At 42.3% G+C, this 16,660-nt stretch overlaps 1 protein-coding gene across 3 annotated transcripts in view; it reads left to right on the top strand.

The window, feature by feature from the left end:
- Positions 1 to 691: 691 nt before the first annotated feature.
- spns2 (SPNS lysolipid transporter 2, sphingosine-1-phosphate) overlaps positions 692 to 16,660 on the top strand; it is a 138,996-nt gene continuing 123,027 nt past the window's right edge. For all 3 annotated transcript variants that reach the window (XM_036933359.2, XM_021619017.3, XM_090187101.1), the window contains exon 1: positions 692 to 2,118. In XM_036933359.2, the coding sequence (XP_036789254.1) occupies positions 1,887 to 2,118 (232 nt within the window). In that variant the 5' untranslated portion in view covers positions 692 to 1,886. The remainder of the gene's footprint in view (positions 2,119 to 16,660) is intronic.

Raw genomic sequence — 16,660 nt, 5'->3', positions numbered from 1 at the left:
TCATTGTCAATGGAGCAGTCTGCAATGCTACGTTTTTTTTGCTTTCTTGAGTAAGGCAGCTCCAAAATGCAGGAGATTCACCCTAGCTTTCTGTGGTGGTGGGGCTAGCCAGCAGAATATACATCTAATCAAATCAAATTCTATTTGTCACATGCGCCGAATACAACAGGTATTCAGAATACAACCTTACAGTGAAATGCTTACAAGCCCTTAACCAGCAATGCAGTTTTAAGAAAATACCTAAAAAAAAAGTAAGAGATAAGAAAAACAAACAATTAAGGAGCAGCAGTAAATAACAATAGCTGGGCTATATACAGGGGGTACAGATTCAGAGGCAATGCGTCAATGTGGCAGGTCGAGGTAATTGAGGTAATTATGTACATGCAGGTAGGGTCATTAAAGTGGCTATGCATAGATAATAACAGAGAGTAGCATACAGAGAATTGTGCCGGATTGGCTCAGTTTTTTGTGATGATTGGCTCAGTTTTCTGTCACTCATGAGACAGTACATCATCCCCAATTCTAAGGTTAGAGCTCGAAAACTTTAGCCCCTTGGGTTCTGCCATAGAGTTATATTAGAAGTGCCCATCCAAAAGACTCAAGGTCATTGGCCGCAGATAGAATGACATCAAATCACGTTATATCTACAGTAGCTTTGATTGGACTGATGCTGCGGCAGTATGTCAACATCATACTTTCAAAATCTTAGCTAGCAAGCATAACCATGAATCAATTCGACAATCAAATCGTTTTCAATCCTAGTCATATGAAGAGAAATTAGAGACAAAACGTATCTGTGCTCATCGGCCATTGGACATAAATATTACACAAGTTGGAAATCGCAAATTCAACAATGAGTGGTTTGGGAAGGAATCAGTGGCTAACTGAGTTCAAGACAACTGGGAACTTGCCAGAGAGATATGTATACCGTAGCTAAGAAAGTAATACTAAGTGTATGTTGAGAAGTAAGCTGTTAATAGCCCATGTGCCTCACCCTAATAATTTGGTCTATTTTCACTAAGGCGGTACTGTAAACACATCGCTCGTTGCCGCTCGTTGTTTCCCTATAACCTGTTTCAGAGAAATGTAATAATCGAATCTCGTAAGAGCTTTCATTGTCTGTTTATATGTAAGAACGTCCTGTCTGTCGCTGTACATTTCAAACGTGCTGAACAAATAGTTATATTGACTACGTCTGTCGTCTCTAGCTCATTGTCTTAATCGAAAAGACGGATTGCCTCTTATCCGCTTGTCGTCCCATAGTTTGTACAGCTCAATTGTCAGTAGAAACCACATATCAGCCATATCAGCTATGCTTTTTTAAAAGGCACTGGATGAACTGTAGCAGTGGTAAGGTGTTGGAACTCTGCAGTTACGACAGCTTTATGTAGGCCCTAACAGTTTGTGGTCACCGTTATAGTGCAATTAATGTATTGTTTAGTGTTGCGTTTTTTTGTTTTTTTTGCCCCACAAAGATTTACATGCTAAAATCGCCACTGGAAATTACACCTCACTGAAATTGCAATTCCCCGCATTCTCTCCACACACCAGGTGCCAATATGTTCATTCGCTGCGGGGCTCAAGGAGGCGGAGTTTTTAAGCCAGGTCACACCCCCTCCGCTAGGACTTCATGGTACTCAGGGAAAAACCTGAGGAGCGCAAGAGCCGGTCAGTGCTGTCAGTGTGCTGGTAAAATGAGCCATATCGAGACGCGACTCCCTCTCAAACATTTAACAAGACGACATCTTCAACGCGTCTAATCTTGTATTGCGAGTAACCACCGCTGGAGATTTCTAACCGTTTACTAGGCTACCTAACGTTGATCGATTGTTCCTTCTGTGCGTTGTGGCTGATTCTCTGTTGCGCTGGATCTGTCGTGTCAGAAGATGTGTGTGGAGAGCGATGGATGCGAGATAGAGGGCTGCAGCAGTTCTGATGAGGTGCACACTCTCTCGGGCAGCATGAGTCCTGGACTGAAATCCAACCCGGACCTCCATCCCTGCAAGCCCGGGCAGAAATTCCGAGCCGCGCTGCTTAGATGCCGGTCCCCGGCGGCTGCGGCTGGGATTCTCAGTTTTGGGAATGTGCTCAATTACATGGACAGATACACTGTGGCAGGTAAGAGCCCAACATTTGTCTTTGTGTAAATGCAATTATCACATCCCAATGAAGGACCATCGCGCAAGTGTGGAATTAGTTGTTTATTGTATGTTTGTTTTCTTCTATACAGCCCATGTATAGTGCAATTAGAACACATAGGCTACATTAGCCTACTTTGTGTAAACCCTGCTCTTTCCAATGAGAGCAATCGAACAATGACTCGATTGCCCACGCGCAGTGGGCAGTCGTGGCTATTCACTGTACAAAGAAGTCTCCATATTCAATATTGGCTATTCTCACATAGAGCATTTATTGGCAGGATATGGTGAAAGGTGATTCAATCAAATATATCAGTTCCTTTTATTTGTGGGGTGTCAGGCAGGAAAGAGCAGGGGCCTTGAGATATTGATTGGCACTGTCTTAAATAATCGCACATCAATTAGGATCGCCGTGTGTCACTCGGGGAGGCTGCTGCGGTACGGTTGCTACTGTTCAGAGGTTTTGAAGCGCTTTGGAATTAGGGGGGGGGGGAAAGACCAAAAGCATACTTTTATAATTTCAAGGTTGTGTATATCGAAATAGATATCAAAATAAATATACAAAGAGGTGCACATAGCCTACCATGTTTCTGATATGCTGAAAGTGTTTTAAACATTGCTGCATTTAATCAAAGTTATGAAAAATGTGTGTGTTTATTCATCCACAACTGTCACATCAGATGTGGGGAAGAAAATACTCTTCCTTGGAAATGTGAAGCACACTCTCTCCTAGAGTGTTGCCTTCCCTATGCATATGATAATGATTTGGCTGCTGGCATTTTCACAAGAGACCAATACTTTTGAAAAACACTTTTGAATAATTAACAAATCCTACTATGAGACTTTAAAGTGTTCCAGATTTCTATGAAATATTACCTTCAAGTTTGTTACAATGAATTAAATAAATGTCCTTCCAAATTTTTAAAATTAAGGATGTTCAAAAGCAGCTTTGCTCTGTGCCCCTGTTTGGGGCACAAATATTTGATTTGACAGCTCAGTCAATGAGACGCACATACACTTGGATATTCAAATTAGCTACAACATGGAGCCACTGGGGCTGCCTGCCCGAGCCCGGCTGCACCAAGTAAAATAGTATGGATGGATTCAGGAGTTGGGAACGCACAATGGAACTACTAGGACACTATACTAGAACAGTAATAAATGCAGACTCATTTCTGTCCTTTGCTTTATCACTATATTCCTGATATTTTTGTTGTTGGCTACCTAACTTGCTAGTCGTGAAGCTACTTCTGCTACCTATATGAGTCAACAACAGCTAATTAGGTTTCCTCTGGACATATAACTTTTACCTAAAAATAAGATTTAAAATAGATGGGAATCGTGAGATGGTTGGTGTGTGGAGGACCTGCTTTCTTGTTGGCTTGCCAGCTAGCTAAGTTAGTCACGATAGCTAACATTAGCAAACTGCTTGTAAATTGCCAGCAGGCCAACTTTTACAAACCACGTCATTTGAAATAGAAGTGACTGGCGAGATACAGTAGTTGTTTCATTGGCTCTGTCCTTTTTGCTAACACCAGCTGTGGCTTGCTTGGCTTGCTAGCTAGCATGCTTGTGTGGAGTGAGTGCACACTCCTGAGCCTGTATCTTCCCTATTCTCGAGAAAGATCCTTCTCCCCACCAGAGAATTTGGTAAAAAGGAAAAAGCTGCTGGACCAATCACATACGGGCCTGTCTTGGCCAAAGAGGATATCATGTTCCTTCCAAATTTCAAAAAAAAAAATTCAATTTTTTTTTACAGTTTGTTTCAAAAACAAGTTTGAGATGAGTGTTTTTTCTCTAATTTATGCTTTGGCCACAACTACAAGGAAAGTCAACAACATTAATTTGGTATGAGCAAACTGAATATGAGAATTTAATGAGATTTTCACTGGAAAGTTACTTTAATCTAACCCTCCCTGCCTCTGGTTGGACCTACCACGTTTCCATAGAAGCCACACTGCAGTTAACCAATACATTTTTTTGAGTGCTCAATTTAATTTTACGCATGATACACCTCCTTATAGTAAGTGCTGGAATACTACTTTGTGAAAGGATAGCCTATGCTGGATGCATATTACAATGAACTGTCCAAAATAATGCAATACTGTGACTAAGTTATTGAGGCGTAAAAGAAGATATTAACATAAATCTTGGGATGATTATCGGGATGTCATTTTCAGTTTGCTAACGGCCAACTGATTATCGGTATGTCACTTAACAGTTTGCTAAGTGTCTTATTCTCATTGTTTTCATCAGTGACTAATAGAACATAATTCAAGTAATTAAAATGATCAAAATGAATGCGCCAAAATCCCCAAATTTAAGGTACATTTTTTAACATCATTATAATATCAGATGAAGTCTAAAGAATCCTTTATTTGTGGGAGTTTAATTTGTAGGCTGATAGCATTTTTGGCACAGCTATCCTCTCCATCTTATGTTGCAGATGTTTCCCGTGTACCTTTTCCGTGGACTATAGAAGCAGAGATGTCCCCCCCAATATAATAGAATATAGCAGACACAGTATAGCAGTGACATGTTATATCACCATGTGGATTGTTAGATTCATTTTGACATGTTATGCATTAGTAATGAGGCTGTGATTATGTAATGTGTTGTTTGTTACTGCAGTTTGCTCGGTGTGCAAATGTTGTCCTCATATTGCACAAAATCAATCACTGGACCTGCGCATTCTATTCCATAATGGAAGTGAAGGAGATGCCAATAGAATTCAGCTTTACGCATCTCTTCCAAACCACGTGCTGGACTTTGTTAGTTGGTATGGAAGGGGCTAAACATACTGCCGGAGCAAGTAGAGCAGTCTGTTCATTGCGAGGAGGACATACAATAGTAGAGAGAGTGATATTGTGTAGCCTACTGTAGAGTAAAGTACTGCACAGACTAAATACACTGCTCAAAAAAATAAAGGGAACACTAAAATAACACATTCTAGATCTGAATGAATGAAATATTCTTATTAAATACTTTTTTCTTTACATAGTTGAATGTGCTGACAACAAAATCACACAAAAATGATCAATGGAAATCAAATGTATCAATCCATGGAGGTCTGGATTTGGAGTGACACTCAAAATTGAAGTGGAAAACCACACTACAGGCTGATCCAACTTTGATGTAATGTCCTTAAAACAAGTCAAAATGAGTCTCAGTAGTGTGTGTGGCCTCCACGTGCATGTATGACCTCCCTACAACACATGGGCATGCTCCTGATGAGGTGGCGTATGGTCTCCTGAAGGATCTCCTCCCAGACCTGGACTAAAGCATCCGCCAACTCCTGGACAGTCTGTGGTGCAACGTGGCGTTGGTGGATGGAGCGAGACATGATGTCCCAGATGTGCTCAATTGGATTCAGGTCTGGGGAACCAGCGGGCCAGTCCATAGCATCAATGCCTTCCTCTTGCAGGAACTGCTGACACACTCCAGTCACATGAGGAGTATTGCCTTGCATTAGGAGGAACCCAGGGCCAACCGCACTGAGGATCTCATCTCGGTACCTAATGGCAGTCAGGCTACCTCTGGCAAGCACATGGAGGGCTGTGCGGCCCCCCAAAGAAATGCCACCCCACACCATGACTGACCCACCGCCAAACCGGTCATGCTGGAGGATGTTGCAGGCAGCAGAACGTTCTCCACGGCGTCTCCAGACTCTGTCACGTCTGTCACATGCTCAGTGTGAACCTGCTTTCATCTGTGAAGAGCACAGGGCGCCAGTGGCGAATTTGCCAATCTTGGTGTTCTTTGGCAAATGCCAAACGTCCTGCACGGCGTTGGGCTGTAGCACTACCCCCACCTGTGGACGTCGGGCCGTCATACCACCCTCATGGAGTCTGTTTCTGACCGTTTGAGCAGACACATGCTCATTTGTGGCCTGCTGGAGGTCATTTTGCAGGGCTCTGGCAGTGCTCCACCTGCTCCTCCTTGCACAAAGGCGGAGGTAGCTGTCCTGCTGCTGGGTTGTTGCCCTCCTACGGCCTCCTCCACATCTCCTGATGTACTGGCCTGTCTCCTGGTAGCGCCTCCATGCTCTGGACACTACGCTGACAGACACAGCAAACCTTCTTGCCACAGCTCGCATTGATGTGCCATCCTGGATGAGCTGCACTTCCTGAGCCACTTGTGTGGGTTGTAGACTCCGTCTCATGCTAACACTAGAGTGAAAGCACCGCCAGCATTCAAAAGTGACCAAAACATCAGCCAGGAAGCATAGGAACTGAGAAGTGGTCTGTGGTTGCCACCTGCAGAACCACTCCTTTATTGGGGGTGTCTTGCTAATTGCCTATAATTTCCACCTGTTGTCTATTCCATTTGCACAACAGCATGTTAAATTTATTGTCAATCAGTGTTGCTTCCTAAGTGGACAGTTTGATTTCACAGAAGTGTTGTTTAAGTGTTCCCTTTATTTTTTTGAGCAGTGTATATCATCCATATCATCTATTTCATAATGTATTTAGATATTAATTTGCATAATATTTAGTGTGTTTATATTCAAACACGTTCACATTTATTAGCCCAGGTATTTCAGTTGGCAACCAGTTCAGATAGACAAAATGTACAGATGAAGGCTTATGCTTTACTGTGAACACATGTCTTCAAAGTGTACCAGATGGAGGGAGATTGTCAGTAGGTAGGTGTGATTATGTAGGGCCTCTGTCAAAGGATATATCATCAAATTCAGATTCACACAGAGGTGATCTCTTCTCAGTTGGGTTATAATTGTTTTAGAGGCAGTTCTGCCTTTGATTTTACCCTAGATAGATATCACCACTAGAGACAAACGACTAAGGCGAGCTTCTGAATGATCTATTCTCAATGGGAGAGATAGTTAGCTGAGGTAGCCTCTTCCTTCCCTGTGCCGAGAATGTGTTGATGTGCAGTTGCATATCTAATCTCAGCATATGTCAGCACCATCTAAACACAATGCAGATAGTTTGAAAATCCACATCCTTGTCAATCTTCTCTTAAGAGATAAAACATAGTTATAATACAATAACAATCGGTGAGTGAGCGGATCATCATAGCTGTTTTCTATTCACACCTCCCTCTCTTGACCTTACAAAAAAGGAATAAATGCTTCAAAAAGCATGCTCAAAGCCTCAAAGTCACTTCAAACCAAATGTTAGAGCAACCCAAATACCATAACAAGTTGCATATATATAATATTGCAGGAAATATTAGGAATTACTTTTTTTGGGGGGGGGGGGGAATACACACCAATTCAGCACTATGTGTACATTCAGAGTATTACAGTTCTACCAAATATTCATACCGCTGATAGACTTTATGATCTGTTTTGACTGCAACTAAAGCATATATGTAAGATAATTTAGATTTTGTGCATGGTCATACCTAGTTATAACCAGTCATAACCATTGGCAAGTTACATAAGGGGCTCCATCTCTGCAGGTGCACTGTGTATCTGGGCAAAATCACTGATACAAGTCCCCCTCCACCCTCTGGTGGTATGGATAACTTGTTATTATGTCTCCAGAGAAGGGAAACCTTGATTTAAATAAAGGCCTTATCCATCAATTAACTATAGGTGGGATTAGGTGTTTTTGGTTGGGGTCAAATGAACCCAAAATACATTTTGATACAGAAACACTAAACAATGATTTATTTTTTTAAAGAACAAGTTGATTGACAAAGTCATGAAAATGGAACGTATTTGAATAAACCACCTTTGAGCTAGGATAACAAATGTGCCTCTGGGGTCAAAATGACCCCAAGTTGGTAGTGAATGAGGTTTGAAGGAAAGATTCACCGATTTTGAATGAGAACTGGAATGAGAACTGGAAGGAGAGGCGGCCAAAGGAGGAATTGGCTTTGGGGGTGACCAGTGAGCTACAGTGCCTTGCGAAAGTATTCGGCCCCCTTGAACTTTGCGACCTTTTGCCACATTTCAGGCTTCAAACATAAAGATATAAAACTGTATTTTTTTGTGAAGAATCAACAACAAGTGGGACACAATCATGAAGTGGAACGACATTTATTGGATATTTCAAACTTTTTTAACAAATCAAAAACTGAAAAATTGGGCGTGCAAAATTATTCAGCCCCTTTACTTTCAGTGCAGCAAACTCTCTCCAGAAGTTCAGTGAGGATCTCTGAATGATCCAATGTTGACCTAAATGACTAATGATGATAACTACAATCCACCTGTGTGTAATCAAGTCTCCGTATAAATGCACCTGCACTGTGATAGTCTCAGAGGTCCGTTAAAAGCGCAGAGAGCATCATGAAGAACAAGGAACACACCAGGCAGGTCCGAGATACTGTTGTGAAGAAGTTTAAAGTCGGATTTGGATACAAAAAGATTTCCCAAGCTTTAAACATCCCAAGGAGCACTGTGCAAGCAATAATATTGAAATGGAAGGAGTATCAGACCACTGCAAATCTACCAAGACCTGGCCGTCCCTCTAAACTTTCAGCTCATACAAGGAGAAGACTGATCAGAGATGCAGCCAAGAGGCCCATGATCAGTCTGGATGAACTGCAGAGATCTACAGCTGAGGTGGGAGACTCTGTCCATAGGACAACAATCAGTCGTATATTGCACAAATCTGGCCTTTATGGAAGAGTGGCAAGAAGAAAGCCATTTCTTAAAGATATCCATAAAAAGTGTTGTTTAAAGTTTGCCACAAGCCACCTGGGAGACACACCAAACATGTGGAAGAAGGTGCTCTGGTCAGATGAAACCAAAATTGAACTTTTTGGCAACAATGCAAAACGTTATGTTTGGCGTAAAAGCAACACAGCTCATCACCCTGAACACACCATCCCCACTGTCAAACATGGTGGTGGCAGCATCATGGTTTGGGCCTGCTTTTCTTCAGCAGGGACAGGGAAGATGGTTAAAATTGATGGGAAGATGAATGGAGCCAAATACAGGACCATTCTGGAAGAAAACCTGATGGAGTCTGCAAAAGACCTGAGACTGGGACGGAGATTTGTCTTCCAACAAGACAATGATCCAAAACATAAAGCAAAATCTACAATGGAATGGTTCAAAAATAAACATATCCAGGTGTTTAGAATGGCCAAGTCAAAGTCCAGACCTGAATCCAATCAAGAATCTGTGGAAAGAACTGAAAACTGCTGTTCACAAATGCTCTCCATCCAACCTCACTGAGCTCGAGCTGTTTTGCAAGGAGGAATGGGAAAAAATGTCAGTCTCTCGATGTGCAAAACTGATAGAGACATACCCCAAGCGACTTACAGCTGTAATCGCAGCAAAAGGTGGCGCTACAAAGTATTAACTTAAGGGGGCTGAATAATTTTGCACGCCCAATTTTTCAGTTTTTGATTTGTTAAAAAAGTTTGAAATATCCAATAAATGTTGTTCCACTTCATGATTGTGTCCCACTTGTTGTTGATTCTTCACAAAAAAATACAGTTTTATATCTATATGTTTGAAGCCTGAAATATGGCAAAAGGTCGCAAAGTTCAAGGGAGCCGAATACTTTCGCAAGGCACTGTATACCTGCTGGAGCGCGTGCTACGGGTGGGTGCTGCTATGGTGACCAGTGAGCAGAGATAAGGTGGGGCTTTAACTAGCATAGACTTGTAGATGACCTGGGGCCTGTGGGTTTGGCGACGAGTATGAAGCGAGGGCCAGCCAACGAGAGCATTCAGGTTGCAGTTGTGGGTAGTATATTGGTGACAAAATGGATGGCACTGTGATAGACTGCATCCAATTTGTTGAGTAGAGTGTTGGAGGCTATTTTATAAATGACATCGCCGAAGTCTAGGTTTTTGTGATGCAAAACTTTCTTTAACCTCACAATGTCAATGTGTTTTTACATCGCATTGTTGAATCAGTTTACATTAATTCCAGCAAACACATTTTCAAAAACATGATTTATATCCCTTTTAGTCCTGTGTATTACATGTAGCAAAAACCAATGGACAGTTAACAATAACAGAAGCTAAAAATAGCTAGCTAGGAGCTAGTTAACAGTTAGAAATTAGCATGCGGCCATTAGATAAACATTTCATAAAAAGTAACCTTATAAACCATTAGTGTGGCTCATATGTACTAATGCAAATACACTCTATGTGCCCTCATTTGTAAAAAAAATGTGAACCTGCAATTCCACATGTGAAATTTAAGTTTTGAGGTGTGGAGATTTCTTACATGTGAAACTGCAAATGTGATTTTCATGACAAACACTTCATTAATGGACTGGAAAACATCTAAATTTGGCTTTTGTGACTTCCTCCATCATGTGCATCTAGTCGTTGTGGTTTCAGTGCTGTAGAGAATATAATGATTAGCGAGGTGAATATCAAACAATTTAATTTTCTTCCCAGATACTACTGTATATTGTAGATGAATACTGGGGAAACACTTCTAGTGCTGTGACAGGAGCAGGAGAGAGATGGATAGAGGGAGGGAAGGAGAAGAGAGAGAGATGGAAGAGATGGAGGGAATGGGCTGCAGGTGGATTTCAGCACTAACCAACCCTTGTGAGGGAAGCTGCATTGGTGAGTGCAGCATGTGGTGCAGAGGGGGTCTCCTCTCCATTGAGTGCATGTGCTGCAGAGGGAGAGGGGTTCCTTTCCCTGCCACTGCACCTGACCACTGCCTGATGTATTATGCATGTGCAGCATGTGCACAAGACCCTCGGAGAGAGAGGCAGGGAGAAGAGGGGGAGCAAGGAGGGAAGCAGGGGAGCAGGATGCAGTGGACCTGGCTGGACTGATTTACTGAACACAACATAAACTTATACTCTCTCCACCTTTACCTAAAATGACCACCTCCGAAGTTCTTCTCCTCTCCTGCTGTATTCTGACAGAGATGGTTGATGGTGTTGGTGTTAGGGCAATTAGTGTGGGCTGTACATCTTCGGTGCTGGTAGTAAAGTGTTCAGGGGGAGGGGTGCTGTGGTTAATGTTGTGTGGTTCACTCCTTATGTGCCTCCACCCTCTCTCCACAGCATCTCTCGCTCTCTTTTGCCATTGTATGACCAAGTATGATGGATCAGTACAGAGGACACAACAGCCCTGGAAACGGGGGACAAGATGACCATTCTTTTCCAGTCGCCCTCTTTCACTCCCTTCCTCTCACTTCCTCCACTCCCTTCCTTTTCCCTCAATATATCCCTCCCTTAATCCCCCTCTCCTCATGTCAGGTGCCCATTGTACTGTATCCCCCCCATACACACACACTCAGGGTTTTCCCCTCATTTCAAGTGTGGCTGTGCGAGGGAGGGGCTGACTGCAGTATAGTGGTAGCTGAGTGGTGAGGTGTCAAAGGAGAGTGGACACAGAGCAGAATGCAGGCTGCGTTTAGCCATAGCTTCCTCCTGCCTGCCCCTCCATCAAAAGGTCCTTGTGCTTCCAGCCATTACATTACTGTAGTGGGCTATCTGCTGTTTCATCACTGCTGCATTGTCTCAGGCTGACAGAGGGCTGCCTGGCGCCTGCCACCCATCACATCGCCTGATTCTCCTCTTTCTGCATCAATTATCAGAAAATGACAGACACACACACACACGCGCGCACACGCACACACACACATCATGTACAGTTTCAGTCAAAGTCACACGTATGTACAAAAACAAACACAGTAAGCAAACTGCTATTCATTATATACCTCTTGCCAACATGAACAGAAGAAAGAAAACTTCTGCTTTTGTTGATTGCTGTTGCCAGATGTTCTCTACTGGATTTGATTGAGTAATTTAACAAAGTCATGTCATTTACTGCCAATATTCTTTATAGAAGCCGTTTCAACCCAATGTGGCCATTTAACAAGGATCGACAGCCCTGGAACAGCACAATTAGAACGAATGGAACGGTTGCGTTTTAAAAAGGAATTTATAGATCTGAATACTACTGGTCCATATCTGCAATGAAAAGCTAATTTACATAGGCTTACTGAACCGACAGAAAACAACACACCTTCTCATGGGAATTTTAGATGTCCCAGCCTCATAAAATTAGATTCTAATTATAATAATAATATAAAACACTCTTAATACCCTGGAAAAACATTTGAGTCCACCGGAATCATCAAACATCCATCAATCCATCCAATCAATTCATATTTTCCAGCCTTCAAATTTAGACCAAAAAATACTCCCTAAAATGTGTATAATATAAATATGTATTACATTATATACAGTATATGCTTATAATATCCGTTCCCTCCGTTCTTGTTAATGCTCTGTAATTTCCCACTGCTCTGTGTTTAATTGAAATACATGCTGGGAACTAGAGAGAGTGCTGCGGAGCACACAGGGTCATGTCCCTAATGACACTCTATTCCCTACATAGTGCACCCTACATATGGGCCCTGGTCAAAATGTATGCACTATATAGGGAATATGGTGCCATTTGGGACACAGAAAACAGTTATAATTTCTGTTACCTCCACTATTTGCTCTCCCGGCTATCTGTCTTGGTAAACAGACACATTGGTAGGTTATGGTAATCTGTTTTCAGTCAGGCAGAGCGAAGAGCCAAACCCACGTGTGATGTAGAAATGCTCAAAGGCCCGGGCCTGCCATGTGTCTGCGGCTGCGTCTGAAAAATGTACTAGCCGTCAAATCCTTGCCTCCTACGTCCTTACTACCTCGATTCCTCTCAATGCAAATTGGAGGAGGAGGTCTGACGGAGGGACCTTGGAACCTTTCGTCCAATGAACTCTTGAAAGGATTTGACAGCTAGTAACATTTTCAGACACACCCTGTCTCACTGTGAGGTGGTGGAGAGGTGGAGGGTGCCAGCTGAGCCTGCCAACTAACACTGCTGCCTTCTAGGCTGTGAGGCCTCAGCTGTTTTGGTAAGTTCTGGGTCGTCTATGTCTTTCTCTCAGCCGTAACTCAAACATAGACCGACGAGCAACACCGCCCGTCTCGCTCTGGAGGCCCCGGGTCATACCATGACTGTTTGAGTGTTGTTGGGTAAAAACACAGTTGTCTGTGATGTGTGTGTGTGTGTGCATCCTTGAGTGTGGTTGATTTCTTAGCCTGTGATGTGGTTGTTCCCTTCCTACTCTATTTATAGAGGGCTGTGAAGGGGTAGCAGGGCTGTATATTTGTAGAAAATGAGTTTGAAATGAGCCCTTAGGGCTCGGGTCAAAAGTAAGGCACTATACGTAGGGCACTACAAAGGTAAAAGGGTTCCATTTGGGATGCAACCTGTGGTTGATTGCTCTGTTCTGTAAATCAGAGTTAGTTGATTTGTGATCTAGAACACACTGTCACTGAGTTATCATTCTAAATACAACAGGACTATTAGTGAGACGGGGATTGGACTGGAGGAATCTAGGGTTGTGTCCCAAATGGCACCCTATTCCTACTACTTTAGTGCACTACCAAAAAAAGGGCACTTTGTAGAGACTAGAGTGCCCTTTGGGATCTATCCCTTGAGAGTAAGAGCCAGATGAATTACGATGGCCAGTCTAGGGTCACTCTCTACAGTCTGTCCAGAGTTTATGGGTCCTGATGGAGCCATTCTACTGTAGCACCAGACGTTTGTATGCCTCTTGGTTTTTAGGAGACTAGGATTTAGAGTGCTCTCTGAGAGTGTAGGACCCATTTAAATTAGATTTAATTTGCTGTCGTAGCTCTCAACGCTCTCAGACACAGAATCATAGCGGTGGTCTTTCCTCTATTCCCCTAGCAGACAGTCCAAGCTCCCCAGCAGATTATGATAAAGACTGGATTAGCTGTTTAGGGGAATATGGGGGTCCAGGCGGGGGAGGGGTGCAGACGGCTGGGCTGCACTTAAACTTATTTGAAAGATGTGTGTGTCACCCCCCTGTAGATGCTCTGTCCTCACCCCAAACCCAGCCAGGTTGGAGGGGCCTAGAACAGCCTAATCTGGGTTCGGCAGATGAAGGGTGGAGACCAGAGCAATAGATTATTAGTGTTTTTCTCAAGGCATCGGGTTCTATTTTGTCTCAGTCAAACTGTTAATTAGGGGCCTGTGATGATGGGGGATAATCTAGCACCTTGAAGGACCCCCTGGAGACTTAAATAATGCCCCAGTCCAGTATCATCAGACTTCGCAGGAAGGCTGCAGGGGAGAGGGGTTGACTGGAGAGGAAGAGCTCAAGATCAGGATACACACACACACACACACACACACACGCACACACACACACACACACAAATTAAATTGGGCCAGTGCCGGCCTGGGCTGTTCAACGGCACCTGTGATCCAAACGAGAGCCAGGTGGGGCTGAGCTCCAGTACCTTTGGTTATGCAAATGTTGCCTACAGGGCAATTCCATGTTAGCGGAATTACGCTTTGATTTCAAAGTTTACCAAACCATACAAGTCTATGCACAAGAAATACTTTAAAACATTTTCACTGAAACATTTACAAAAGCTATTGGAAGAACTGTGCAGACACAAACTTTGGTAACGGAGTTATGGTAAAATCTCTCTCGGGTATTTATGCGACCATGTTTTCCAAAAACGGTTAAATATTTGCTCCGATTTGAAGGTGCTAAACATAGGATTTGTTATAATCTTTGCATTGTAATTTCAGAAAATGTCCATGATATATCTGCAGTAATGGTGGAATGACCCACTAGTGTTGTGATTGGGTGTGATAGTCACCTATTGATTTTTCTCTCCTGAGCTGAATCTGTTGTCAAAATGGGAAAGCTGTTCTGAATTTGTAGCTGTGTTATCTAGTGGAAATAGCTCTCATTTCCTGGTGGCAAAATGTTTACACTGTTCGCTCAATTTCAGATTATGTAAGAAAATAAGCACTGAATATAGTGTAGGAAATCATTGTACCATCCAAATCGGTGTGAAATATCTTTTCAATAACACAAAATATTGTTTTTACAGCTTTTTGAAGCAGGTGGACCAAAACCAAAAGAACCAGTTTTGGTCTGCCAGCTTCAAATAGAGTAGCTGTAAAAACATTATTTGAGTTTGAAATCAATCTCTTTTGGTTATTGAACTACAGTAAGTGAAGTGATTTACACCCTGTAACGGAATTACGGTGACGAAATTACATCATGGGTCCCTGATCTATACTAAACAGCAGTGTTGTAGTACTCGAGTCCGGTCATGAGACCACATATTGAGTGTGTGGCCTTGTCTCGTTGTATGATACATTTTTACTCGGTCTTGACTCGTTTTCGGATAATGCAGTCAGTGCATACAAATGCTTCGCCAGGCTAAATATCCACACTACTTTCATGACACATTTATTTCTTATCTCCTATTGAGACTTGGGCTTCCTACTTTACTGGTAACATTAATGTACTTTACTGTCACTGAAAAATATCATCAAACTTTGTCGCACTCATCAGAATTTCCTTGTGGGAAAAATGTGGGGGAAATTGTTTAAAGGTGCGCCCTCACTATTAGAAAGGGGAAACCAGGCGAAGTTGTAAATGATTTGATCTTTTTATCTATTATAGACCTGTTTGGGTTAGCTATAATTTATAGAGTAGCTCTCTATTGCCCTCAGCATGCATTTTTTCACCATTCTGAATGTCTAAAGAATCCATACGTGAATGTTCTTCTGAAATATGAACACAGATCCTTTTGAACTCTTTATGGTGGTGATTTGACACAATTACAATCATGGTCTTGAACTGGACTCAAATTTTTCTGGTCTCAGTCTTGACTCGGTCTCGGACCCCTTGGTGTTAACTCGGTCTCGCATATTGTACTGTACTCTACTGTGCTCTACTCACTGTACTGTACTAATCAAATGTGTGAAATATGTCTATGATAGGTTCAGATTTGGAAGTTAACATGAAGGCCAGGGTGGACTGACCAAATTTCAACTCATTTTCAACGTCCATGGACGTCCGGTGTCAGACAGTGCTCAGTGGGTGAGGGTGCTGGTTACAGTAGATGTTCCAAAGGTCAGCATCAGTGGCCTGTAGGCTTTGTGTGGAAGCCAGTTGATGCTAAATGTGTTTATGTTAATTAACGGTCAATTACCGTGCGACCGGCAGTTATTTGCTTGACAATCACCGGCTGACACAATTTTGTGACCGCCGCAGCCCTAGGAAGAACATATGTATCTTTGTAGTGACTGGGTGTATTGATACAACATCTAAAGTGTAATTAATACATTTCACCATGCTAAAAGGGATATGTAATGCATCCTTTAAAAACAAATCTATCTACCAGTAGGTGCCTTGGTCTTTGTGGTTAAATCTGTGTTTGATATTCATTGCTCGAGTGAGGGACTTTACAGATAATAGTATGCGTGGGGTACAAGGATGATGTAGCCATTCAAAAATCACGTTAAACACTATTAGTGCACACAGAGTCCTTGCAACTTATTATGTGACTTGTTAAGCAAATGTTTACTCTTGAACTTATTTAGGTTTGCCATAACAAAGGTTTTGAATATTTATTGATTTAAGACATTTCAGCTTTTAATTTTTATTAATTTGTCAAAATTTTGAAAAACATAATTCCATTTTGACATTATGGGGTGTTGTGTGTAGGCCAGTGACAAAAAAATCTAAATTGTATCCATTTTAAATTCAGACTGTAACACAACAAAATGTG

The sequence above is a fragment of the Oncorhynchus mykiss genome, chromosome 10 (genome assembly GCF_057628025.1).
Source record: "Oncorhynchus mykiss isolate SJ-2025 chromosome 10, ASM5762802v1, whole genome shotgun sequence".
Taxonomy (NCBI): Eukaryota; Metazoa; Chordata; class Actinopteri; order Salmoniformes; family Salmonidae; genus Oncorhynchus; species Oncorhynchus mykiss.
The sequence above is the reverse complement of the archived record's forward strand: the minus strand, read 5'-3'. Positions and strand labels throughout refer to the sequence as shown.